General features: G+C 40.4%; 2 protein-coding genes across 2 annotated transcripts; one reads left to right on the forward strand and one right to left on the reverse strand.

Moving 5' to 3' along the window:
* Window positions 1–721: 721 nt before the first annotated feature.
* On the reverse strand, window positions 722–16,230 carry LOC111982687 (calcium/calmodulin-dependent protein kinase kinase 1). Its single transcript, XM_024146283.2, has 17 exons — window positions 16,103–16,230; window positions 15,182–15,465; window positions 14,878–14,925; window positions 14,699–14,752; window positions 14,497–14,548; window positions 14,260–14,393; window positions 14,122–14,158; window positions 13,912–13,933; window positions 13,395–13,483; window positions 12,793–12,992; window positions 12,530–12,583; window positions 12,199–12,272; window positions 11,876–11,963; window positions 11,589–11,717; window positions 11,120–11,223; window positions 9,236–9,280; window positions 722–907 (listed from the first exon to the last, which is right to left on the reverse strand). Exons 2-17 carry the CDS (start codon window positions 15,443–15,445, stop codon window positions 811–813), a joined length of 1,491 nt encoding a protein of 496 aa, XP_024002051.1. The 5' UTR covers window positions 15,446–15,465; window positions 16,103–16,230; the 3' UTR covers window positions 722–810.
* Window positions 16,231–22,598: 6,368 nt separating this feature from the next.
* On the forward strand, window positions 22,599–25,994 carry LOC112080488 (vacuolar protein sorting-associated protein 37D). Its single transcript, XM_024146271.2, has 4 exons — window positions 22,599–22,971; window positions 24,792–24,963; window positions 25,114–25,193; window positions 25,305–25,994. Exons 1-4 carry the CDS (start codon window positions 22,846–22,848, stop codon window positions 25,812–25,814), a joined length of 888 nt encoding a protein of 295 aa, XP_024002039.1. The 5' UTR covers window positions 22,599–22,845; the 3' UTR covers window positions 25,815–25,994.
* The last annotated feature ends 84 nt before the right edge of the window (window positions 25,995–26,078 follow it).

Genomic DNA, 26,078 nt, shown 5'->3' on the forward strand with positions numbered 1-26,078 from the left:
TATGAAACGATATTACTTTCATGTCAGCTGAGATGATTCAGAATAAGCTGCACATTTTAGCTCCTCACAATGCAGACTTAGTGTCGACGTAACTTGTTTTTCCCTCTTAAATCCTAAAAGCTATTCTGACACATGTTCCAGAAGTCCATTTGACATCTAGATGTGATATCACTCACTTCAATTTGTAAAACAGTAAAAAAATATATATATTAAAAATAAAGCCTTTAGTCCTACTCTTTCTTTTGAAACGGCCCCAGATGAAAGATTGCTTGCACTATAGGACGTTAATAACACCTGCGTACAAGAGCCAGCACATCCTGTTAGAGAGAGCCATACAGAGAACAAACAAGAATGTTCATTTGCTACCTTTAATTATCTTCAACATCAACTGTATGAAAGCATGCAAAAATGACTTCTTTAGAATGGTACATATTTACAATGTAACAACCACATTTCAGTTCAATACATAGGTGTAATATTTGGAAAACACAGAGCTAATAGTACAAAAGGCATTCAGACTATTATGAGTAATATAGTACAGTACATCATGAACAGACAATGAAACCCTATGTTAACAGCAGACACAAACATCACGCAGATGGAATAAGACAAAAGTTAAAAACCTAATACATGGTTTGTACTGTAGTTATCACAAATCTTTCTAAAAGACTGTAAGGGTGAGCTCTTTCATTTGGATCTCTCTTCAAATATATTACATTAATATTACATATCGTATGAAGATACAGCAAAGAGTTTGCTTTGAACAGGTCTGTCCCCTAATTTAAACAGGTCTATCAGGAAAAAAAAGGTTTACCAGCAGCCCTCTGCAAGTGCATCATCATCTTCAGTAAGGTCCTCCAACTCTCCTTCTCCGTTTCCATCCAACTCTCCTTCTCTGCTTGATTTCCTGCGGGCAACACATGTTTTATTGTCGCCCATGATGAAATCGGGGCAAGGGGGACGACTATGGATCGGTCTCAGTACGTTTGTACATATGTTAATCACACACAACATCTTTTGGTGAAACTTGGGTGAATGATGTGTCTTGCCATAGAGATTCGGCATTTACAAAATTACACAGATTGGCCCAAGGGAGGCGCTATTGTAATCAACTCAAATTCCAAAATGTGAACAAGCATATCTCCTGTACCGTTTGAGCTACAGTGATGAGATGTTGTACATACAATACCTTGCAAAAGTATTCAGACCCCTTTGGATTCCGTCACATTAAATTTTTTTAAAGATGAATAGAAATGAAATAACTAAAATATAGTCGTTGCATAACTATTCAGCTGTCACGCCCTGACCATAGAGGGTTCTCTATGGTGTTTAGGTCAGAGCGTGACTGGGGGAGTTATCTAGTTTATAGATTTCTAGGTTGGTGGTTTGTGTGGTTCCCAATTAGAGGCAGCTGGTAATCGTTGCCTCTAATTGGGGATCATATTTAGGTAGGCTTTCTCCCCACCTGCATTTGTGGGATATTGTTTTGTGTTTGTGCATGTGCACCACGTAGTCACGTTTAGTTGTTCGTTTATTGATATATTTTGTTTTGTTTTAAGTTTCTCTTTCTGAATTAAATATGTGGAACTCAACATCCACTGCGCCTTGGTCCCGTTCTTACGACAGCCGTGACATTAGCTTCCTGAGTCAATACATGTTAGAAACACCTTTGGCATCAATTACAGCGGTGAGTCTTCTTTGGTAAGTCTATAAGAGCTTGGCACACCCAGTGGCGGTTCTGGGGGGGGGGGGCAGTGTCCCTGTGACAACAATTTTGGACCCCCTTGTGGCCCCCCTAAATGTGGAGTATGAAATAATTTTACATAACTAATTTTTGCTATCGTTCTTTTTTTACATCCGTTATTAGACAGTGGCAACGATGATAATTATGAACATGGTCTTTAGCCTGCTAATGCCTGCAATGCAGTGAAGAAAATGATGACAACAATAATGTCTAATGTAACTGGCCCCTCTAACAGTACAACTGGCCCCAGCTTGGCCCCCCCAGTTTAAATGGTCTAGAACCGCCACTGGGCACACCTGGCTTGTACAATATTTGCCCATTATTCTTTTTTTCTTCTTTWAAAAAAATATTTTTTATATTGCAGATAGATTTCAGCTTCCGTCAACGTAATTGTCAGTTTTCAATTATATATATTTTTATTTTCAATATATTTTCCTTTATTATTTTCCCCTAACCCTACCACCCCTCCCCAAATTAGAGTGAACTAATGGACAACAACACTTAGGCTTCTACTTCCAGCTTATACATACTATATACATTTTACAGACACAATGTATTTTACAATAGTTAACTTATGTTTGTTTTTAATCCCATCCTTCAGTTACCCTCAACCCCTCCCATCTATCTCTGAAGACCATCCAGTTCTATTAGCCATATATTTTTAACTGTGCTGTTTCACAAAAGTCTGCACCTATATACATTTTACGGACTCAGTATACTTTACATTAGTTATCTTGTTGTTTTTAGTCCCACCCTTCACCTCAACTCAACCCCTCCCATCTATCTCATTTTCTATTTCTATTTGCCATATATTKTTTAACTGTGCTGTACAAAAGTTCTGAACCTTTATATTCTCATAGTTTCTACAGAATGTAAATTAAATATAAAAATGTTTTCAAAAAGTATTATTACAGTTGAAGTTGGAWGTTTACATACACCTTAGCCAAATACATTTAAACTCAGTTTTTTCACATTTCCTGACATTTAATCCTAGTAAAAATTCCCTGTCTTAGGTCAGTTAGGATCACCACTTTATTTTAATAATGTGAAATGTCAAAATAATAGCAGAGAGAAAGATTTATTTCAGCTTTTATTTCTTTCATCACATTCCCAGTGGGTCAGAAGTTTACATACACTCAATTAGTATTTGGTAGCATTGCCTTTAAATTGTTTAACTTGGGTCAAACATTTCGGGTAGTCTTCCCACAATAAGTTGGGTGAATTTTGGCCCATTCCTCCTGACAGAGCTGCTGTAACTGAKTCAGGTTTKTAGGCCTCCTTGCTCGTACACGCTATTTCCGTTCTGCCCACAAATGTTTTATAGGAATGAGGTCAGGGCTTTGTGAGGGCCCCTCCAATACCTTGACTTTGTTGTCCTGAAGCCATTTTGCCACAACTTTGGGAATATGCTTGGGGTCATTGTCCATTTGGAAGACCCATTTGCGACCAAGCTTTAACTTCCTGACTGATGTCTTGAGATGTTGCTTCAATATATCCACATAATTTCCATATCTCATGATGCCATCTATTCATGATGCCAGTCCCTCCTGCAGCAAAGCACCCCCGCAACATGATGCTGCCACCCCCGTGCTTCACGGTTGGGATGGTGTTCTTCGGCTTGCAAGCATCCCCCTTTTTCTTCCAAACATAACAATGGTCATTATGGCCAAACAGTTCTATATTTGTTTCATCTTTTTTTCTTGCGGTTTTGGAGTTGTGGCTTCTTCCTTGCTGAGTGGCTTTTCAGCTTATGTCAAYATAGGACTCATTTTACTATGGATATAGCTACTTTTGTACCTGTAACCTCCAGCATCTTCACAAGGTCCTTTGCTGTTGTTCTGGGATTGATTTGCACTTTTCGCACCAAAGTACGTTCATCTCTAGGAGACAGAACGCATCTCCTTCCTAAGCGGTATGACGGCTGCGTGGTCCCATGGTGTTTATACTTGCGTACTATTGTTTGTACAGATGAACGTGGTACCTTCAGGCCTTTGGAAATTGCTCCCAAGGATGAACCAGACTTGTGGAGGTCTACAATTTCTTTCTGAGTTCTTGGCTGATTTATTTTGATTTTCCCATTATGTCAAGCAAAGAGGCACTGAGTTTGAAGGTAGGCCTTGAAATACATCCACAGGTACACCTCCAATTGACTCAAATGATGTCAATTAGCCTATCAGAAGCTTCTAAAGCCATGACATCCTTTTCTGGAATTTTCCAAGCTGTTTAAAGGCATAGTCAACTTAGTGTATGTTAACTTCTGACCCACTGGAATTGTGATACAGTGAAATATTCTGTCTGTAAACAATTGTTGGAAAAATTACTTGTGTCATAAACATAGTAGATGTCCTAACCGACTTGCCAAAACTATAGTTCGTTATCAAGAMATTTGTAGAGTGGTTGAAAATCGAGTTTTAATGACTCCAACCTAATTGTATGTAAACTTCCGACTTCAACTGTATGTTATCGATCGATTGACTGACTTTTCAAATCACCTAGCAATTGTCACACCGTGGCCTTAGTTATCTTTGTTTTCATTATTATTWTAGTTAGGTCAGGGTGTGACATGGGGAAGTATGTGTTTTGGGTTGTCTAGGGGTTTGTAGGTTTAATGGGGAAATGCCTTGTCTAGGTGTTTGTATGTCGATGGCTGCCTGGATTGGTTCTCAATTAGAGACAGCTGTGGTTTATTGTCTCTAATTGGGAGCCATATTTAAGGCAGCCATGGGCATCATGTGTTTGTGGGTAATTGTCTATGTTGAACGTTTGTTGCTTGTCTGTGCACTTACGTTATTTAGCTTCACGGTCGTTTGTTTTTTGTTAGTTTGTGTATAGTGTTCGTTTTCGTGTTTTTCTCTCTTCCACAATAAAGAGATGTATTTTGCACACGCTGCGCCTTGGTCCAATCTCTCACAAGAAGACGATCGTGACAGCAATGCTATTTGCAGAATTAGCTCCAGGTAAATGTTACAATTCAGCTATTCCTGGACCTGCGACCAAAAACAAACTACATATGGACAGAACCAAAACAAATGATCTAATGATTCTGTCTCTTCGCAGCAAAATCTGCAGAGCTGGGATGGTTGTATCCCCCATATATATAACATTATTTTGGTTGCAAGAATTTTGTATAATAATTCTAAGTTTTGAATCCGGGAGATGTTTTGCGTATCAGTTCATACACCATGTGTGTAACGCTCGTCGTTGTAAGAATGGTCGGACCAAGATGCAGCGTGGGGTAGGTTAATCATATTTATTAATGATAACCAGCAACAAAACAAGCAAGAGAAACCAACGAAACGTACAGCCTTGTAGGGCTCAACAGCAACAATACAAAAACAAGATCCCACAAACAACAAGTGTGAAAAGGCTGCCTAGATATGATCCCCAATCAGAGACAACGATAGACAGCTGCCTCTGATTGGGAACCATACCAGGCCAACATAGAAATACAAAAGTAGAGTACCCACCCTAGTCACACCCTGACCTAACCAAAATAGAGAATAAAAAGGCTCTCTAAGGTCAGGGCGTGACAATGTGCCATGGATTCGGTACATCAAAAATCTCTACCGAACATTTTTGCAATCTATATGGCACAGCTGTCAATTTTTTGGGTCCTTAAATTAAATTGGTAWACCTTTTTATTGATCACAATTTTCTTTAACCAATTTTTGTCTTTAATGCAGGGCCGACAGTCAAGTTCCTTACTTTTTCCTTCTTTCACTTGCGTCTTCCATTTTTGCGGTAATGCTGCAATTAGTTGGTTGTAATTTGGGTCAGAGCAGACATTTCCATATATTTTTTTTTAGCTGCATGTGTGACATAATAACTCCACCAGTCCTATTTCTTATCTAATTTACAAAGATGATACCTTATTTTTATTAGTATATTTGAGTTTAACCATATTTTTTGTTGCATTATTTGTTCTGTCTTTTCTGGTGGATTAAACTGAAATTGCAACCAACTTTCTATGGCTTGTTTTAAAAACAGTGATATTTTGGAGATTATTTAATTTTCAAATAACCAAAAGTGAGATGTTGTAATCTGGAAAAGGGGAAAAGGGACATTCTTGAACATGGGGTGAGACATTCTTACTAATCTGCTAGAGAACCAGTTCGGATTTAAGTATAACTTTTGTATTACTGAAGCCTTTAGTGAGAGGTTTAATGGTTACCCCTGTATATAGCCTCGTTATTGTTATTTTATTGTGTTACTTTTTTTACTTTAGTTTATTTAGTCAATATTTTCTTAACTCTTATTTCTTAACTGCATTGTTGGTTAAGGGCTTGTAAGTAAGCATTTCATGGTAAGCTCTGTTGTACTCGTCGCATGTGACAAATAAAAATGGATTTGATTTTAGTTTATTTGATTTGCCCTTTATTCTTTTCAAAATTATTCAAGCTCTGCCTAGACAGCAATGTCATGGTTAGATGTCATGTCATRGCAATGTCATGGTTAGACAGCAATTCAAGTCTTACCATAGATTTTCAAGCAGATTTAAGTCAAAACTGTAACATGGCCACTCAGGAACATTCACTGTCTTCTTGGTAACTCCAGTGTAGATTTGGCCTTGTGTAGTAGGTTATTGTACCGCTGAAATGTGAATTCCACTTCCAGTGTCTGGTGTAAAGCAGACTGAAGCATGTTTTCCTCTAGGATTTGCTTGTGCTTAGCTCTATACCGATTATTTTTGTCCTGGAAATCTCCCCAGCATTTGCTGATGTCATACCAAGCCACCACCATGCATAAACACAAGGCAGTCACTCAGTGATGTGTTGTGGGATTTGATACCTTAATACCTTGTTAAAACCAAGATGTATGTTTTTGTCATTTAGGTCATTATTGTTGAGTACTATAATGGTGTTGAGCCATCCTCAGTTTCCTACCGTCACAGACATTGAACTCTGTAGCTGTTTTAAAACCACCAATGGCATCACCAATTTTTTTATTTAAGTGGGCAAGTCAGTTAAGTGCAAATTCTTATTTACAATGACAGCCTAGGAACAGTGGGTTAACTGCCTTGTTCAAGGGCAGAGTGACAGATTTTCAACTTGTCAGCACAGGGATTTAATCCACCAACCATTCGGTTACTGACACAATGCTCTAACCACTAGGCTACCTGCCACCCGTACATCCCTGAGCAGTTTCATTCCTGTCCTAAAGCTCAGTTCAGATGGACGACTGTATCTTTGATGTGTCTGTGTGGTTTAATATATAATCCACAGCATAGTTATTAACTTGACCATAGTTAAAGAGATATTCTATGTATGATGTGTTGTTGTTACCCATCTACCAGTCACTGCCCTTCTTTATGGGGCTTTCGAAAAGCTCCCTGGTCTTTATAGTTTTATCTGTGCTTGAAATTCAATACTTAACTGAGGGACCTTACAGATGTTGTATATGAGGGACAGAGGAAGGTTTAGTCATTCAAAAATCATGTCAACCCGTATTATTTCACACAGAGTGAGTCCATGTAACTTATTATGTGATTTGTTAAGCAATATTTTACTCCTGAACTAATTTAGGCTTGCCTAAAAAAGGGTCTGAATACTTATGCAACAACTATATGTAATATATACAGAATATATACTTTTTTGCCCACTCTGACATTACAGAGTAGTTTGTGTAGATTGTTGACCAAAAATTACTATTAAATCCATTTGAATCCCCCTTTTGTAACACAACATGTGAAGAACTCAAAGGGGTCTGAATACTGTTGCATCTTGCAAAGCATCTCCTCATGAGCAACACGTGTCCCATATGGACCTACTATCTCAGCCTATTACAATTTCCAGAAACTATACTTTTTGTCCCCCAGCAAATGTTTTACAAGCATATCTCCAGTTCCTTTTGAGCTACAGTCATGACATTTTGTACCGACAGTCCATTCAGAAAGTATTCAGACCCCTTGACTTTTTCCACATTTTTTACGTTACAGCCTGATTTTTAAATGGATTAATAAAAAAATAATTGTCATCAATCTACACACAATACCCCACAATGACAAAGCGAGAATTTTCTTTTATGCATCTCCTCATGATAAGTCCTGTTCCTGTTTTATATCTATGCATCTCCCTATCAGGCAGTGGAGTCCGGTCTCTAACATCCCGTCCATTGTGAGCTATCAAGTTTTGATTTCCAGCAAGGCAAAAAATGTTTTTTTATCTTTCTCATTAATCCACGCGACATACATTTGTATAATTGTCACCAACTGGCCCAAGGGGGGGGGGCTCTGCATCATTCGTGGGGGACAACATGTTTACTGTTGCCTTGTTACTGTGTGTTGGGTTGGCGCCCCCCCTTGAGTTGTGCCGTGGAGGAGCTCTTTGTGGGCTATACTCGGCCTTGTCTCAGGATGGTAAGTTGGTGGTTGAAGATATCCCTCTAGTGGTGTGGGGGCTGTGCTTTGGCAAAGTGGGTGGGGTTATATCCTGCCTGTTTGGCCCTGTCCGGGGGTATCATCGGATGGGGCCACAGTGTCTCCTGACCCCTCCTGTCTCAGCCTCCAGTATTTATGCTGCAGTAGTTTATGTGTCGGGGGGCTAGGGTCAGTCTGTTATTTCTGGAGTATTTCTCCTGTCTTATCCGGTGTCCTGTGTGAACTTAAGTATGCTCTCTCTAATTCTCTCTTTCTCTCTTTCTGTCTTTCTCTCTCTCGGAGGACCTGAGCCCTAGGACCATGCCTCATGCCTGGCATGATGACTCCTTGCTGTCCCCAGTCCACCTGGCCGTGCTGCTGCTCCAGTTTCAACTGTTCTGCCTGCGGCTATGGAACCCTGACCTGTTCACCGGACGTGCTACCTGTCCCAGACATGCTGTTTTCAACACTCTAGAGACAGCAGGAGCGGTAAAGATACTCTCAATGATCGGCTATGAAAAGCCAACTGACATTTACTCCTGAGGTGCTGACCTGTTGCACCCTCGACAACTACTGTGATTATTATTATTTGACCATGCTGGTAATTTATGTTCAATGTTCTATTATAAGCTCCACCCAGCACAGCCAGAAGAGGACTGGCCACCCCTTATAGCCTGGTTCCTCTCTAGGTTTCTTTCTAGGTTCTGGCCTTTCTAGGGAGTTTTTCCTAGCCACCGTGCTTCTACACCTGCATTGTTTGCTGTTTGGGGTTTTAKGCTGGGTTTCTGTACAGCACTTTGATATATCAGCTGATGTAAGAAGGGCTTTATAAATAAATTTGATTTGATTTGTTGTTAAAAGCAACTAGAAGGGGGAAGGGTCATGACAAGAAGAACACTGCATTAAATGCCATGCATGTCAGGAACAGCAGTACCAATCAGGTCCAATACACATCAACTCTCAGCAGCGCATAAATAGACAGTACTGAGACCATAGAAATAGAATCACATAGAGTAGAATGATAGTGATCAAACCCCAGAAAAAAACCTGTTACCACAAGACTGGTGTTGCGTCCCAATTCCAAATTGCAAAATATTCCCTATATAGTATGCACTACTTTTAACCAGGGCTCTTACCTCAATGAAGGATGAACCTCGGTTTCCAGTCGCCCCCAAGAGTCCCTGCAATGGGTAAGAGATAGACAAGAAAAGGACAATATCAGCAAATATGTGTTTGTTAAAGACTGCACGTCAATGGTAAATAAGCAATGTAATCATAAAGTTACATTACATGATGGAGATAGATACTGTAGAAACAAAATCTAAAAATCTATGATGGACTAATTAATATTAGCATATTTCGTTAAGGCACAATGTAATAAACCACTTAGCAATGTCATCAAAGCTGTTGTGTGCCCGGATGTAGTTGACTGAGCTGAACTGTAAGTGTGTGAGAAGAAGACAGCTACAGAGAAACAAGATCTGGTCTGATGAAACCAAGATGGAACTCTTTGGTCTGAATGCCAAGCAGCACGTCTGGAGGAAACCTGACACCATCCCTACGGTGAAGCATGGTGGTGGCAGCATCATGCTGTGGGGATGTTGTTCAGTGGCAGGGACTGGGAGACTCGTCAAGATCGAGGGAAAGATGAACGGAGCAAAGTATATAGAGATCCTTGATGGAAACCTGCTCCAGAGTGCTTAGGACCTCAGACTGGGGTGAAGGTTCACCTTCCAACAGGACAACGACCCTAAGCACACAGCCAAGACAACGCAGGAGTGGCTTCAGGATAAGTCTCTGAATGTCCTTGAGGTGTCCAGCCAGAGCCCGGACTTGAACCTGATCGAACATCTCTGAAGAGACCTGAAAATAGCTGTGCAGCGACACTCCCCATCCAAGCTGACAGAGCTTGAGAGGATCTGCAGAGAAGAATGGGAGAAACTCCCCAAATACAGGTGTGCCAAGCTTTGTAGCGCCAAACCCAAGAAGACTTGAGGCTGTAATCGCTGCCAAAGGTGCTTCAACAAAGTACTGAGTAAAGGGTTTGAATACTTATGTAAATGTAATATTTCCGTTTTTTATATAAATTAGCAAAAAAAAAAAAAACTGGCATTATGGGGTATTGTGTGTAGATTAATGAGGAAAAATAAACAATTTAATACATTTTAGAATAAGGCTGTAACAAAATTTAGAAAAAGTCAAGGGGTCTGAATACTTTCCGAAGGCACTGTATATTGCAATATTTCAAAATACAATTGCAGAAAAACAGTTTGAAAAGCAAATGGTTATTGCTGTAAAGAGAAGACAAACAAAATACTCTGTCTTTTAGTTATCAAAATTATCAACTTAATTTAGCAAACAGTGTAGCCTATCTTATTGGTGCGAGTGGAGAGCATTGGCCATGTCCACAGTGAGTGTGTATATTCACTCTTTATCACTTTTGGATCAGTGCCACTTGAAAGTTTGTTTTTGGACAATAATTTCTTACCCCAGGTTAGATGGATGTCATATTGTATTTGTGTCTCCTCTTCTCATAGCCAAATTAGATGGATCAATGTCGTTTTTATTGATCTGTTTGTTCTTTTCAGTCATAAGAGACGGTAGTAGCAACATTATGTACACAATACGTTTAAAAATAAGTTACACAAAATGCAAAAAATCTAATAAAATACCCTCTAATTCAAGCTCACAGTCTGCACTCTAACCTCCTAGTCATTGTATAATTTCAAATCCAAAGTGCAGGAGTATAGAGTCAAAACAACAGAAAATGTGTCACTGTCTCAATACTTTTGGAGCTCACTATATGTCATGTTTCTCATTGTAGCTTCAGTCTTCTGCCATACACCTGTCCTTACAGTATTTTGTATATGTGTGCTTCTTTTGTGTTAATCCCATTTACAGTAGCCTATATATCTAACCGACTCTGTGTATTTCTGTCACTTTGTTTTGTTTTGTTTGTTTCCTAATCCCAAAATCGGCAGATAAAGAAAGCAGATAAGGAGGATTTATAGGGGACTTACGCAAGGAGACCTCCTGGAGCAGACATAGACCTCTCTGCTCTCCTGTTGTGACACTCAAAGGGGTTACTAAAGGACCTCTTCCTCAGCATGGACTTCACCAGGATCTAACATGGGGAGAGTGAGTGTCAGAGGTGCATCCCAAATGGCAACCTATTCTCTATAGTGCACTACTTTTGACCAGAGCCCTATAGACCCTGGTCAAAAGTAGTGCACTATATTGTGAAAAGGGTGCCGTTTGGGACACATATTCACTGTAGCAATCTGCCTTATGACAAAAATGTTCCCTGACCATGTGTATTGACCTGGAAAACCTCTGGGCCCTGGTGTAGGTCCCAAACTTTTTCCCTTGTTAAGACACAAAAACTCCTGGCCCTATTTGTGATAGATGAGTAAGTTAGTAAGTTAGCCTTGTCCGAGCCAGAACAAGAGCTGTATATCCCCTGGACAGGACACTAGTGAACTGACTCACCACAGCAGACAGACTGGGGATGAGTTTGATGGAGTTCTGGACCTCCTCCTCAGTCACCTCCACCACAGTGCAGTGTTCTTCCTCCAGGGGTAGAAGGTCAGTGCCATCCTCTGTCACCCACGGGTGCTCCTGGCAACAAACAGGAGGGGGAACACAATCGTCCCACAACACATATAAGACAGCTCTACCAGGACAGTAAAACATTAATTTCAAGTGTCATAGATGGTTTCTRTGAAGGATTTGTTTTTTATAGGCACTATTGAAGGTCTAGATCTGCCCCCTTTTACCTTGATTTCCGGAATGGTGATCCTTGTATCAGGATTTTTATCCAGCATCCTTATAATAAGCTCCTTCAACTCCTTGCATACTTCAGGCCTGTGGTACCAAATAGTGACTGAGATGACCACCCACCAAATAGAATAGAACCATCTACAGTACAGTAACTACAGTAGCAGTGAATGGCTAGGAACGTTAAAACAATACTATTACTATGTTATTATCAAGTTATTACATGCTATAATGTGACGTTCTACCCATATTTTAGAGTGGTGCATAGAGAGCAGACTAAATTGTTTTTGCATGGTAAATAGTGTCCCTTAGTGGAACTCACGTGTCTGGGAACTCCACAGGCCTATTCCTGATCTTATTGTGCAGGCCGATGATGTATTCATCGATGAAAGGGCACTGATATAGGAAGATAGTGAAGAAGAAAAGGCATTAAAATGCGGCTATAAAAGGATAGGCTACATGCATACACATGCTGTCTGTTTCCCACATAAACCATTACATGTATTTATTTTAAAAGCATTATTATGTGGGATGCAACGGTTGATCAAACAATAGTTGTAGTCCTCAGCATAATTGACACAGTAAATCAGAAACTAGTTGGCCAAAATAATCCATGGCAGAATACCGTACATTATGATAATAACAGAACCTACCTTYCCATAGACAAAGCAGTACAGGGTGACTCCCATGGCCCACACATCCAAGGCCTAACAAACATGAACATTGACCATTACTTTACAAAGAGAGCTTGCTGTATATTTTACAGTACAGTAAAATGTTGACGTTTGATACCAAGTCAATTTCTAAGTCTTTTTGATACCAGTCAATGCAATACATATTCATAGGGTAAATATTATTCTAGGATACAATCAAAGATGAGTGACCTGATTAGATAAATTAGCAATTAGTGTCTAACCTTGCCAGTAAAGCTCTGTTCATGATCAGTCATCATCTCTGGCGCCATGAAGGCTGGAGTCCCTGCTGAACTGRACAGGAGAGCATCACTCCCCTCAAACTGGTTACTGACACCAAAGTCTGCAATCTTCACATGCCCATTGTCTCCCAGTAACAGGTTGGAAGGCTTGATGTCTCTGTGGATGATCTTCTGGTAGTGCACTGAGAAGGAGGAAGAGAGAATATGACCAGGGAAAAAGGAAAGGAAACACTGATTTAGTTCTCTTTTTTTAGATAAACTTTTATAAGTATACAAAGAGCATTGCCCATTTGATTTAGGTCTTGACATTCAGCTGTCAAAGCACCAACTGATCCTGTCTTTTCAGAACGTATCTGACTAGTGACTTTCAAACCAATGTCTTGCAAAAAACATGATCAGGGTTAGCAGTATGCTGCAGGTCTCTGAGCAGAATGCTATTAGGCCATACGTCCCAAATGGCGCTCTATTCCCTATTTAGTGCACTATYTTTGACCATGGCCCTTAGGGTTCAGGTCAAAAGTAGTGCACTACTGTATATAGGGAATACGATGCCATTTGAGACGAAATCCAGGTGGAGGACTTACAGTATTCAATCCCCAGGATGATGTCTCTGAAGTAAAARCGGGCTTGTTCCTCTGTGAAGGGAGTGTCTGAGGGCACCTCCATCACTGGGCTAGGGCCCAGGAAAAGCAACAGAGACAGGCAAAGGTAAGTAAGCATCACCACCATAATCTTCCAAACAGTGGTCTTCCTACCACTAACAATGCCTGAACCTTGTCATTGGTATCTTATATCCCTTAAAAATGGATACCTTATATTCACCAAATTCAGTAACTGGAGGAGTTATATATAAATAACAAAATTCATAATTTAAGTGTTATATACAGTATAATATAATAAGAAGAATATAAGCCATTTAGCAGATGCTTTTATCCAAAGTGACTTACAGTCATGCGTGGTTACGTTTTACATATGGGTGGTCCCAAGAATCAAACCCACTACCCTGGCATTACAAGCACCATGCTCTACCAACTGAGCTACAAAGGACCAGTGTTATAATGTAATGTAATACAGTATATTTCAGAAAGGAGTAAAACGTACCCTTTTGGCATTAACTCAAAGGCTAGAAAATAAACAAACAGAGAATGAAATGACTAGTCATATTAGTTTCTATGTAATAATCAAACTGGATAGAGTATTATAATATACAAACTATGGACCTAGTACAAGGAGATACAACAGAAAACATAGTTTACCATGTAACACCTTGTATCACCATTCAGTGCACTGACATGATGAATGCATACTTACCCATGTGGAGATTGTCTTCAGCAGGATCATCAAGAACCTACAATTGGAAAGTGTAAATCTCTGAAATGAATAAAACTAAATGTAAATGAACTAAAATAACCTTTTAAATCTTCCACTTATGTATGTCAATATGTTCACCTCCACCAGATGGACAATGTTAAGGTGATCTAGTTTCTTCAGGATGGCGATCTCTTGGTAGACTCTCTCCAGTGGCCCCAGGGGTTTGGGTGGCAGTCCCTGTTCTGTGCTGGCTCCTCGAGGAGGGGGGCGTCCTATAACCAACCGCCATTATATATAGTGGTGATCATCACCAGTTCATGTTCATACCAGTACCAAACCACATACTAAAGACTTAAAAGGAACATTTTCACCTACGAGGAAATCCACACATCTTCATCAGCTTCTTTTTTGAAAAAACTTTCATTGCCTACGCAAGGAAAGACATGATCAGTTTGCTCCTATAGTATAATAGTCAAAAAGGCCAAAACAGAGAGTTGCAGAACTGTACATTTCTCTGCTCCCACAAAGGAGATGATAAAGAAGAGATTCTGTGCAGAATATGTGCAGAGATTCTTACATAGTATTGTTCATCATCTTCATTGTAAGCTAATCTCACCACACCATATGAGCCCTAGAATAGAAAAAGAAGAAAGTCTGACAGAATCATTTTGACTTATTACACAAGAATTCTTTATGAAACAATGTTTTCTCTTGTCAGAAAAAATTCAGCATCTATTCTAACTTTTCCTTTCTTACCTTTCCAATCTCATCCTTCAACTTGTATTGGTTGAGCTGGATACAATCCTAGGGAGAGACAAAGTGAAGGGTATTTGGTGGTGGGATAATGCACATTGACTACACATTATTTAGGCTCATGCCTATTTCTTTTGAGACTTCATGGATGGGTCCTAAATGGCACCCTATCCCCCATATACTGCGTCCCGAATTGCACCCTATTCCCCTATGGGCCCTTGTCAAAAATAGTACACTATATAAGGAATAGGGTGCCATTCGGGACAGAACCCTGACCTCCATTTGGGACACAGGCCTGACCTCTGACCTGGGAATCCGAAATGGACACCCGCTTGGACTCGATGGTGGGCTGTCGAGCCTCTCGCGGCTGGGTTGATCGCTCCTGCAATGATAGCTTCCTGTCTGACAATGACAGCTTCCGGCGCGCTGGTGCAAGGGGCCTTCGGTGGCCGTTGGGAGGGGTCATCCGGTTGGATGCCACGTTCATGGCGGCCACCATGTCAGCCAGCTCTGCATTGTGCTCAGAGTCCAGCTCTGCCAGCTCTGCCAGTCCATCAGTGTCTTCACTCATGGTTATCCCTGACCCTGTTCCTTTCGCGGTTCAATCACAGAGAAAGGTCAGAGATGTCATAGGGGCCAGCTAATTAGATAATTAACATTAAATCGTACATTTTAACCGACATTCACTAGCGTTCTGTACTTGTTCATCAAGCTGCTTCTCGCTACAGAAACAGGAGATTCTGCCCTAGAGATTCCTCAGTCAAGGCTTACTTACTTAACCAAGATTCAACTGTAACATCTCCCTGATATGGGAGACTACACTCAACTGGCATTCCAATTTTGAATATCGAAAATATTTTCCAAATGCGATTTTGTAGAATTAAGGCATGCACATTAACTAGAAATAGCTTATTATTTAACAGGGTAAGTAAGCAAAAAAACAGTATGTCAATTGAATTAACTGTAATTGGCTTCTACATTTCTACATGTACAATACAAAACTAAAKGACTATGACTTTGCAGGGACATAATATGTCTAAATGCATCATAGATGACAACCTCCTGAGCTCTGCTGCCTACCGATTCCTGTCAACACAAATAGCACTAAATGCAAATCCCTTCCAAATCCACCACTAAAACGTTCACATCCACACAAATCAGATTTTCTGCAAATGACATAGCAAATGACATAAAGGAAGCATATTCATATTATGGCTGTTTTACTTACACATAGTTTGAGGATCCTACATTGCTTCTCCGTGTGTATAAGCTGCAGGGTCTGTCCTGCTGATGTTTAAGTGAGGAAAACCCCTTTGTGTCTCAGGTCAGGACTTTCACTGCTGAGCCAAGGACTACAGGATTACTCCAGCCTTAACGATAAACCCTGGCCGTATTTAGCCTCGTTAAGGTTATTCTGAGGGTGACAGTCAGTGTATACATTGATCAACTCCACCCCTGGGCCAAAGCATCGGGACATTACGTCTATGTCCCAAATGGCACTATTCCCTACATAGTGCACTACTTTTGACCACACACCTATGGGCTGTGGTTAAAAGTAGTGTACTATATAGGGAATATGGTCCCATTTGGGACACATTCTGGGAGTTACGGCCAGGAAACAGTTAAATCAGCCATAATGGAGACAGGAGATTGATGTTAGGAAAACCACTGGAAGAGAAGGATTGATGGTGGAACATCCTTCTAATCTGTATGTGATTTCTAGCCGAGTTGAGTGCACCAGGAAGTTCTTAAGCTTGCTGTTTACCTCAGAACAAATTGGCTCAAGTGTTACATAAAACTCCTGGAGAAAGGTTTCCAACACTGAACAGAGAATACCAATCAACCAACCAGAAATTATTGAAGATAGTGTTTGTTTGGATGACTTCTAATACAAAACAATAAAATTGTATCAAACGATTTGAAATACATGGTATGTATTAATTTGTGGATGTTCATCATCCATTTCATGTATTTTTGTATTTTTATTTATTATTTATTATTTATTGTCAAAGCATCAGCTACTCTTCCTGGGGTTCAGCAAAATTAAGGCAATTTTAAAATATTACAGTACATTCACAGATTTCACAACACACTGTGTGCACTCAGGCCCCTACTCTACCACATATCTACGTTACTAAATCCATGTGTATGTATAGTGTATATCAAATCAAATCAAATCAAATTTTATTAGTCACATACACATGGTTAGCAGATGTTAATGCGAGTGTAGCGAAATGCTTGTGCTTCTAGTTCCGACAATGCAGTAATAACCAACAAGTAATCTAACCTAACAATTCCACAACTACTACCTTATACACACACACAAGTGTAAAGGGACAAAGAATATGTACATAAAGATATATGAATGAGTGGTGGTACAGAACAGCATCTGTCTCTTATACACATCTAGATGTGTATAAGAGACAGGTTTAAAGTGGCTAGTGGTACATGTATTACATAAAGATGGCAAGATGCAGTAGATGATATAGAGTACAGTATATACATATGAGATGGGTAATGTAGGGTATGTAAACATTATATTAAGTGGCATTGTTTAAAGTGGCTAGTGGTACATTTTTACATAATTTCCATCAATTCCCATTTTTAAAGTGGCTGGAGTTGAGTCAGTATGTTGGCAGCGGCCGCTAAATGTTAGTGGTGGCTGTTTAACAGTCTGATGGCCTTGAGATAGAAGCTGTTTTTCAGTCTCTCGGTCCCTGCTTTGATGCACCTGTACTGACCTCGCCTTCTGGATGATAGCGGGGTGAACAGGCAGTGGCTTGGGTGGTTGTTGTCCTTGATGATCTTTATGGCCTTCCTGTGACATCGGGTGGTGTAGGTGTCCTGGAGGGCAGGTAGTTTGCCCCCGGTGATGCGTTCTGCAGACCTCACTACCCTCTGGAGAGCCTTACGGTTGTTATCATATGTGTGTGTGTGTGCCAATGTTTGTGATATGGTACGAATTACAATTGGTACGATACGTTATGAAWTGCAGTTCGTACAATACGTTACAAATTGCAATCCGTACAATATGTTACGGATTTGCTAAATGTATGATATGTTATGAATTCCAATTTGTTGTGGCTAATGTTAGCTAGATGGCTAGGTGGCTAACGCTAATGTTAGCTACAGTAGATGGCTAATGTTACCTAGGTTAGGGGTTAAGGTTAGGGTTAAGGTTAGGAGTTAGGTTAAAGGGTTAAGGTTAGGGTTAGGGGATGAGTTGGCTAACATGTTAAATAGTTGCAAAGTAGCTAAAAAGTAGTAAGTAGTTGCAAAGTTGCTATAGCTCAAATGCTAAAGTTCTCCATGATGAGATTCAAACATGCAACTGTTGGGTTGTCAGACGTTCGTGTCATATGCCTACCCATCCACCCCTACCAACCACCCTATTTTTGTTATTGCCTTAAGTAACCTGTCTTATGTAACCATACCTAACATATCATACTACTTTGAGTGTCTTGGATTTGTATTTACTATGTTACGTCTAGTCTATGAGACCAGGCTGCAAAAGATCCTTCCATTGCATTTGTCTCACAGTGGTACAGTATGTCATTAATCCAGAGACCGATGTGGATGCATTCTCCTGTAACCTTTTCTCTGATCGATACTGCCTGAGCGGTGAGGTTTGTGATAATCAGATTTAATAACTTGTTGTGACAGCAACATATCAAACTAGAATAGACATGATGTAAAGTTAATTTACAACTAGCCCAGTCACATTTTGCAGTAACTTAAGATATAGCTATTTACTTGTATTATTATTAGTTATCTTATTCTTAACTGGTTTAGGCAATACTGTGTACAGTTTTGCTGCAGTAGGTAGACTGACCTGTGTGAAGCTAGTCACAATAAGGATTAGCCACTATAGAGGAATTTGCAGTTCTCCTGAAAAATAAATGTCCCCCATTGAAAGTGATTCAAACGGATGCAACTAGTGTATTATGCCATATTTGAACTAGATAACGCTAAACAAGGTTTGAATGTTGTTATATAAATTCCACAAAAGACAATAATGTGTACAAATCAGTAGAAATTCCACTGTGTACGTATTAGACATTAGAATTGCATTGGGGACATACTTATATGCACTGTACAGCCTTACCTATCGATCGTGGGTCCATGAATTGGGGTATCAGCCTACTCAGTGATACCAACAGATTGCAATTCTGAGGAGTTTACACAAATATTAGCATCTTAGCACTTATTGGGGAACTTTGAAACCGGTGTGAAATTAACAACATTAAGCACACCTACTATACGTATATTATATCATATTGAGTAGGCTGATACCCCATTTCATGGACCCAAGATCCATAGGTAAGGCTGTGCATTGCAATATGATTGTTCAATATACATATAATAGGTTGACTGGTGAGCTTAATGTGCAATATGAATGTCAATACGCACARTAGGCTTTATTAGTGAGGTGATTTCCCACAGCTAAAACTCCCTAATATGACCTGCTAGGCTAATATTTGTGTAAACTCTTCAGAATTGTAATCTGTGGGTGTCACTGAGTATGTTGATACCCCAATTCATGGACCCAAGATCCATAAGTAAGGCTGTACAGTGCATATACTGTAAGTATGCCCCCAATGCAATTCTAATGACTGCAACCCTCAGCCACAGTGCGATTTCAACAGATTTTTACTTTTTTTGTGCCAAATTAACTAATTATTGTCTTTTGTTGAATTTATATAACAACATTCCAACTAATGTTCACTCTAATYTTTTCAGGCACTGAGCAAATTTCAGGTCTGCTGAGCGCAAACTTCTTTGCARATTCCAGTGTGTGTTTACTGTGAATAGTGAGGCTCTACCCACTTTAAGTTACAGTTTTAACAGAGGCCATGTAGGCTACTGTGGCTATTTGATCATAATGTAGGCCTACCAGAGTGGCCTACCATCAAAAACAATGGAGAAAATGCATCCCATAACATTTTAACATGGAAATAGCTGTTCTATCATTCAGCCTACGGTAGCAGCCAATGTGTGGTGTTCAATGTAGGCCTACGTTCCATGAGACTTTTGAAACAAACATGCATGACTTGACATTAACCTGTTTATCCACTTGTCCTTCAGACAAGGAGGTGACTGAAAATACTGTGGTGTTGTTTGATGCAAGAAACCACTTCACAAAATAAAATGCATTATTATTCTCCTGCCATTATTACAGAGAATCATACAAATTATTCTACCCTCTGCCTATTGGCTACTTAGTTTATTCAAGCCTGTCTCAAAATACAACACTGCCCCTTTAAGACAAAAGAAAAGCTCTTTACCTGACTCGCTTTTCAAAGGTGTCTAGAAATGTACACATTTTGTGCTCTTGTAGGAAGCAATTACTCCCCTATTGCTGACTACAAATTATCTATACCTGTGCTAATAATTCACCAACTAGCAAAGGATATGAACAAAATGTGCACGTGGCTACATGCAGCTCTCGCTTTGATCTTAAACAAGTGCATCTACTCATGACCGCTCATGCTGTAAACACAATCCAGTTGAAAGTAAATGGCACAAATCCATATATGGCAATGGTTTATTTGTATATAGGCCTACTTCAGCTCTGATAGTTTATGCCACAGCGGCCTGTGTAGTGTGCGGGTTGAGTCATGCGTGTCAATGTAATAGAATCCTACTCAGATGCGTTCCTCCTACAACAAAATATTATTGCATTGATTCGATCACAATTGCCACAGTAAAGGGAAAAGTTGATAGTGCCTATGCAACATTAACCAATTAAAAACAGTACTGTAGAGATTTGTTTTCTGCAGTAAGMTATAGGCCCAATACATGATCACTGCATATTAGCTTTGCTTGAATTGCCCTGCCAATGCATTGTTGTTCGGGCCATTTTTTTMCATTATATTTCAAAATTTGAGGTAAGCTATATGATCACACTGGTAATAGATCSGTTGTTGTATTACAGTACTTGTGAGGCACAGCTGAGTGAGCATACATTTCAATATTTTATTTTACTGGGCTGATGGTGCTTGCATCTGATGGTCAGTCTCAGCGGAGGGAGAGAGCAGCAGATTGAGGGTCTGCCTCTCAACATCCCTCCCCTCTCCCTTTCCTCCAYTGACACTGACCAAAAAGGGGCACCATCTTCCAGCTGATGGCGAATCTCAAGTCGCACCACATTATTTCTGCCTCATCCACACATTCATGTTGTTACTCCTATGAACAGAAAAAGTGAAATATTCCTTGATAATAAAAAAGACCCAAGCTGCTAATAATAACAACAACAACGCAAGCCTATAGATACACTTTCCTACTCATTCATTACTGCTGCAGTGCTTGTTGTAGCGCTGAGTGGTTTGACAGAAAAAAATACGTATTTACCTGGTGGATATTTTAACAACTATTTACTTAACAAACAGTAAGATATTTATGTTCTGCTAATGCTGTGTTAAAGAGATGGTTTCCACTCTAGCTTCCTGCAGTTAGTCTGGGCGTCTGATTAAGGAAATGGGTTTTGCTAGGGATAGCTTGAGCTGACAATGACTTGGTGATAAAAACCTAAAAGCTGGCATTCTATAGACAAGATGTGGTGTATGTGACCYGAGATAGAGAGAGCCTGGAAGAGTTTAGAACAATGCTTCATTGTCTTATCTTCCTGGCATCTGGGAAACTAAGCGGAGTTGGAAGTAAAACAACATCCCGTGCAGATAACCAGGAGATGGACCATGGTGGTTTATGGGAACGGTAAAAATGACTGACTAAGTGTTTAGGGCCTATATAAGATCTCTGTTTTTTCATTATCAGTTAAGCTCTCGGCAACACAACTTAGAGTATGCGTTCGACGGTTTCATTATTTCAATAATTAATCGATGTTGAATCGCAATCGACCAGTTGGTGACTACTACTCTAGACAGTTGAGTGAAATTCAATCTCGTCCTTCTCTCTGTAGGCTGATATTTCTGAGCTGCAGTCTCAAAATKTATTCCAACCTTGATTAGCGTTATCTAGTTCAAATATGGCACTATTACACTATTTGTATCMCTTTCAATGGGGGACTTTTATTTTAAAGGCAAACTGCAAATTCCACTACTGTGGCTAATCCTTATTGTGGCTAGCTTCACACAGCTACTCTAAACCCTAACCATTTACATTTTCTTTTGGTAAATTGACTGAGAACACGTTCTCCTTTACAGCAAAGACCTGGGGAATGAGCCAGTTGGAAGCTGGGGATGATTAGGTGGCCATGATGGTCAGATTGGGAATTTGGCCAGAACACCAGGGTTAACACCCCTACTCTTACGATAAATGCAATGGGATATTCGTGTCCACAGAGGACACCCGTTCAGTGTCCCCTCTGAAAGACCCTACACAGAGCAATGTCCCCACTCACTGCCCTGGGGCGATGGGATAAAAAWAAAAAAAATACCAGAGGAAAAAGTGCATCCCACTGGCATTCCAACTCCACTTTCAGCAGCATTTGGTCTCGCATCCAGGGAACGACTAGGACCCAACCTGTTTAGCTTCAGAAGTAAGACAGCAGTGGGACGCAGGGTGGTACTAACTTCAATGAAGTAGTGACATCCCAAGGATACGTGATAGCATGGACCGTATAGGAAACGGAGTGTTCTGATTGGCCCTGACGTCTTTAGAGTGAGCCTGAACGCTCCCCCTAGAAATAGGCGGGATTTATGACTTTGTGGCTGTGGTAACTAGTTACGACCCTCCCGCGATGTACTGGTAATACAGTACTCATTATCATCTCAGAAACGCGTGTGCTTTTCAAAACCTACAGCAGAGGACGACACTTTACATCTTTATTTTAGAGCGCGTTCTATGTTGCTCKTCATTGGACGGGTAAACTGCAGTTTGATGGTGAAGGTAATACCACTGTCATGACATTACGGGTTACTGGGGTGATGCTCGTGCGTAATTAAGCTTCTGGTGCGCATCATGGGGTCCAAATAAAGGAACATTTCTATATCAAAGGTCTGTTGCTTGGCCATGATGCCTTGGCATTTCGACTCAAAGTCAGTATCTGACCAATTAAGGCTTTTGAGGACTGTTGAATTGCGGGAGCTTCTGCGGGATGAAGAAAAAATTWGCCAGATCATCAGATTCAGCCAAAAGGTATTTTCCGTTTATTTACCGAAAATCTTACACACAGTTTGATGTTGTTACTGTGTGTGTATAAAGAGTGTTTTCTTTCTTGTTTTTTTAGTGATGCAACCTTTTATTTACTTTAGAATGGGTATATTTTATAAGGTCAGCAAATATTGCAAYATAGTTCTTCGCTCCTGTAAAATATGACCAAATGCAGGGTACAATTAGTATCATTAGTAAGATATGACAAAATATACAGTGCATTCGGGAAAGTATTCTGACCCCTTGACTTTTCCCAAATGTTTTTGTTACATTACAGCCTTATTGTAAAATGGATGAAATTGTTTTTTTTACCCTCATCAATGTTAACACAATACACCATAATGACAAAGCAAAAACAAGTTTGTAGACATTTTACATTTACATAAGTATTCAGACCCTTAACTCAGTACTTTGTTGAAGCACGTTTGGCAGCGATTACAGCCTCAAGTCTTCTTGGGTATAACGCTACAAAGCTAGGCACACCTGTATTTGGGTAGTTTCTCTCATTCGTCTCTGCAGATCCTCTCAAGCTCTGTCAGCTTGGTTGGGGAGTGTCGCTGCACAGCTATTTTCAGGTCTCTCCAGAGATGTTCGATCAGGTTCAAGTCCGGGCTCTGGCTGGGCCCCTCAAGGACATTCAGAGACTTATCCCGAAGCCACTCCTGCGTTGTCTTGGCTGTGTGCTTAGGGTCGTTGTCCTGTTGGAAGGTGAACCTTCACCCCAGTCTGAGGTCCTGAGCTCTCTGGAGCAGGTTTTCATCAAGGATTTCTCTATACTTTGCTCCGTTTATCTTTCCCTCGATCTTGACTAGTCTCCCAGTCCCTGCCACTGAAAAACATCCCCACAGCATGATGCTGCCACCACCATGTTTCACCGTAGGGAAGGTGCCAGGTTTCCTCCAGACGTGCTGCTTGGCATTCAGGCCAAATCGTTCAATCTTGGTTTCATCAGACCAGAGAATCTTGTTTCTCATGATCTGAGAGTCCTTTAGGTGCCTTTATGCAAACTCCAAGCGGGCTGTCATGTGCCTTTTACTGAGGAGTGGCTCCCGTCTGGCCACTACCATAAAGGCCTGATTGGTGGAGTGCTGCAGAAATGGTTGTCTTTCTGGATAGTTCTCCCATCTCCACAGAGGAACTCTGGAACTCTGTCAGAGTGACCATCGGGTTCTTGGTCAACTCCCTGACCAAGGCCCTCCCCCAATTGCTCAGTTTGGCCAGTTGGCCAGCTATAGGAAGAGTCTTGGTGGTTCCRGACTTCTTCCATTTAAGAATGATGGAGGCCACATTTCTTGGGGATCTTCAATTACATTTTTTGTACCCTTCCCATGTACCTCGACACAATCCTGTSTCAGAGCTCTACGGACAATTCCTTCAACCTCATGACTTGGTTTTTGCTCTGACATGCACTGTCAACTGTGGGACCTTATATAGACAGGTGTGTGCCTTTCCAAATCATGTCCAATCAATTTAATTTACCACAATCAAGTTGTAGAAACGTCTCAAGGATGATCAATGGAAACAGGATGCACCTGAGCTCAATTTTGAGTCTCATAGCAAAGATCCAAATACTTTTTTGTAAATAAGRTATTTCTGGTATWAATTTTTTATAATTTTGCAAACAAATCTAAAAACCTGTTTTCGCTTTGTCATTATGGGGTATTGTGTGTAGATTGATGAGGAACATGTTATATTTAATACATTTTAAAATAAGGTTTTAACTTAACAAAATGTGGAAAAAGTGAAGGGGTCTGAATACTTTCMRAATGCGCTGTATGTTTTTTGAATGTCAATATCCTGTCCAGTTTCAGAGGCTTCAGGGAGCAAAGGAGACTGTGTTGGTCTCCAACAGTAGATTGGCAGAGACCAGTCTCTCTCATGAGCCAGAGCTCAATACTGGTAAGCTATGGTTAGCCAAGAAGTACCAGGAACTGGAGAAATTCACCAATATCATCCAAGCCAAACAGAACCAACTTGGTGAGTCAAATGGTTTTGTATTATTTTTGGGAACATCAAAGTTTCAGAATACTTGCCATTTTCTCCAACTGTTTCTGCAATTTTGTCAGTTAGTCACAACCGTGTTTATGCCCCTTTCATTATACAMATCTACTGTTGCCTTTCTGGTAGTTTTACTAGAGAAACGTAGCCTTTACATGGTCCAGTGGCTTCTCCTGAACAAGCTGGCCCACTCTGAAGAAGAATGTGATGTAAGGCTGGACTAATTGTGTAACACAAATGATCAATTAAGCAATCATATTAATATCCTATTTGACTGTAATAGTAGACTATACCAAACATTGTGTCTTTCTATCTTATAGGCTCTCTCACAGAAATTCACAGATGGGAAAATATCCCTGGAGCATTTTGTGGAGTCATGTCAAAGATCTTGTAAGCTCTACCATATTCGTCTGGTTCAGGCAGAGAAAATTCAAGAGTTTATCAAGCCTGAACACAAACCACAAAGGCCCACTGAGAATAACAATAGTAGGGAGCCATCAGTTGACTTCCCCCTGAGCCCCCATCCTAATATCTGCCATGTTTTCTATGGCCTCACCCCTGCTATTATTCTGCCTAACGTCTACCACTCTGTCAGCTCTGCTCCGGTCCACTTCCGGATGGGTCCATATCTACCGCCCCTGAGTGACCACATCATCAACAGTGCTCAACTTATGAGGCCTGTAGCCTCACCTTTTGACACTGGTCAACCTGTAGGCCTTAGAGTGTATGGAAAGGGACATGCTCCCAGGTGGCCAGCCAGGCCTGTACGTCTGCAGCGACTCAACAACATACAGTCCAGACATCATCAGCAGGACCCACCGCCGCATTGACACTGTTGGGTAAAAAAGGCATCAACTGTTACTCTCTGGACTATAATGAATTTGTGTACTTTATGATTGTGTCTGTAAAACAGCACCCCACATYTGAAACAAGTTAATTGAGAATTGATTGACAAAAGAAACAAGTTGATTAAGAACGTTGAATAAATACATTGTGGGTTTTGTTTCATATCCAGGCTCCCCTCATGTCATTGGAACATCATACTGTAGGCATCAATGCTTTCTTGGGTTAGGAAAACCCTGAACTCACTGTGC

The sequence above is a fragment of the Salvelinus sp. IW2-2015 genome, unplaced genomic scaffold, assembly GCF_002910315.2.
Source record: "Salvelinus sp. IW2-2015 unplaced genomic scaffold, ASM291031v2 Un_scaffold16339, whole genome shotgun sequence".
In the NCBI taxonomy this organism is placed as follows: Eukaryota; Metazoa; Chordata; class Actinopteri; order Salmoniformes; family Salmonidae; genus Salvelinus; species Salvelinus sp. IW2-2015.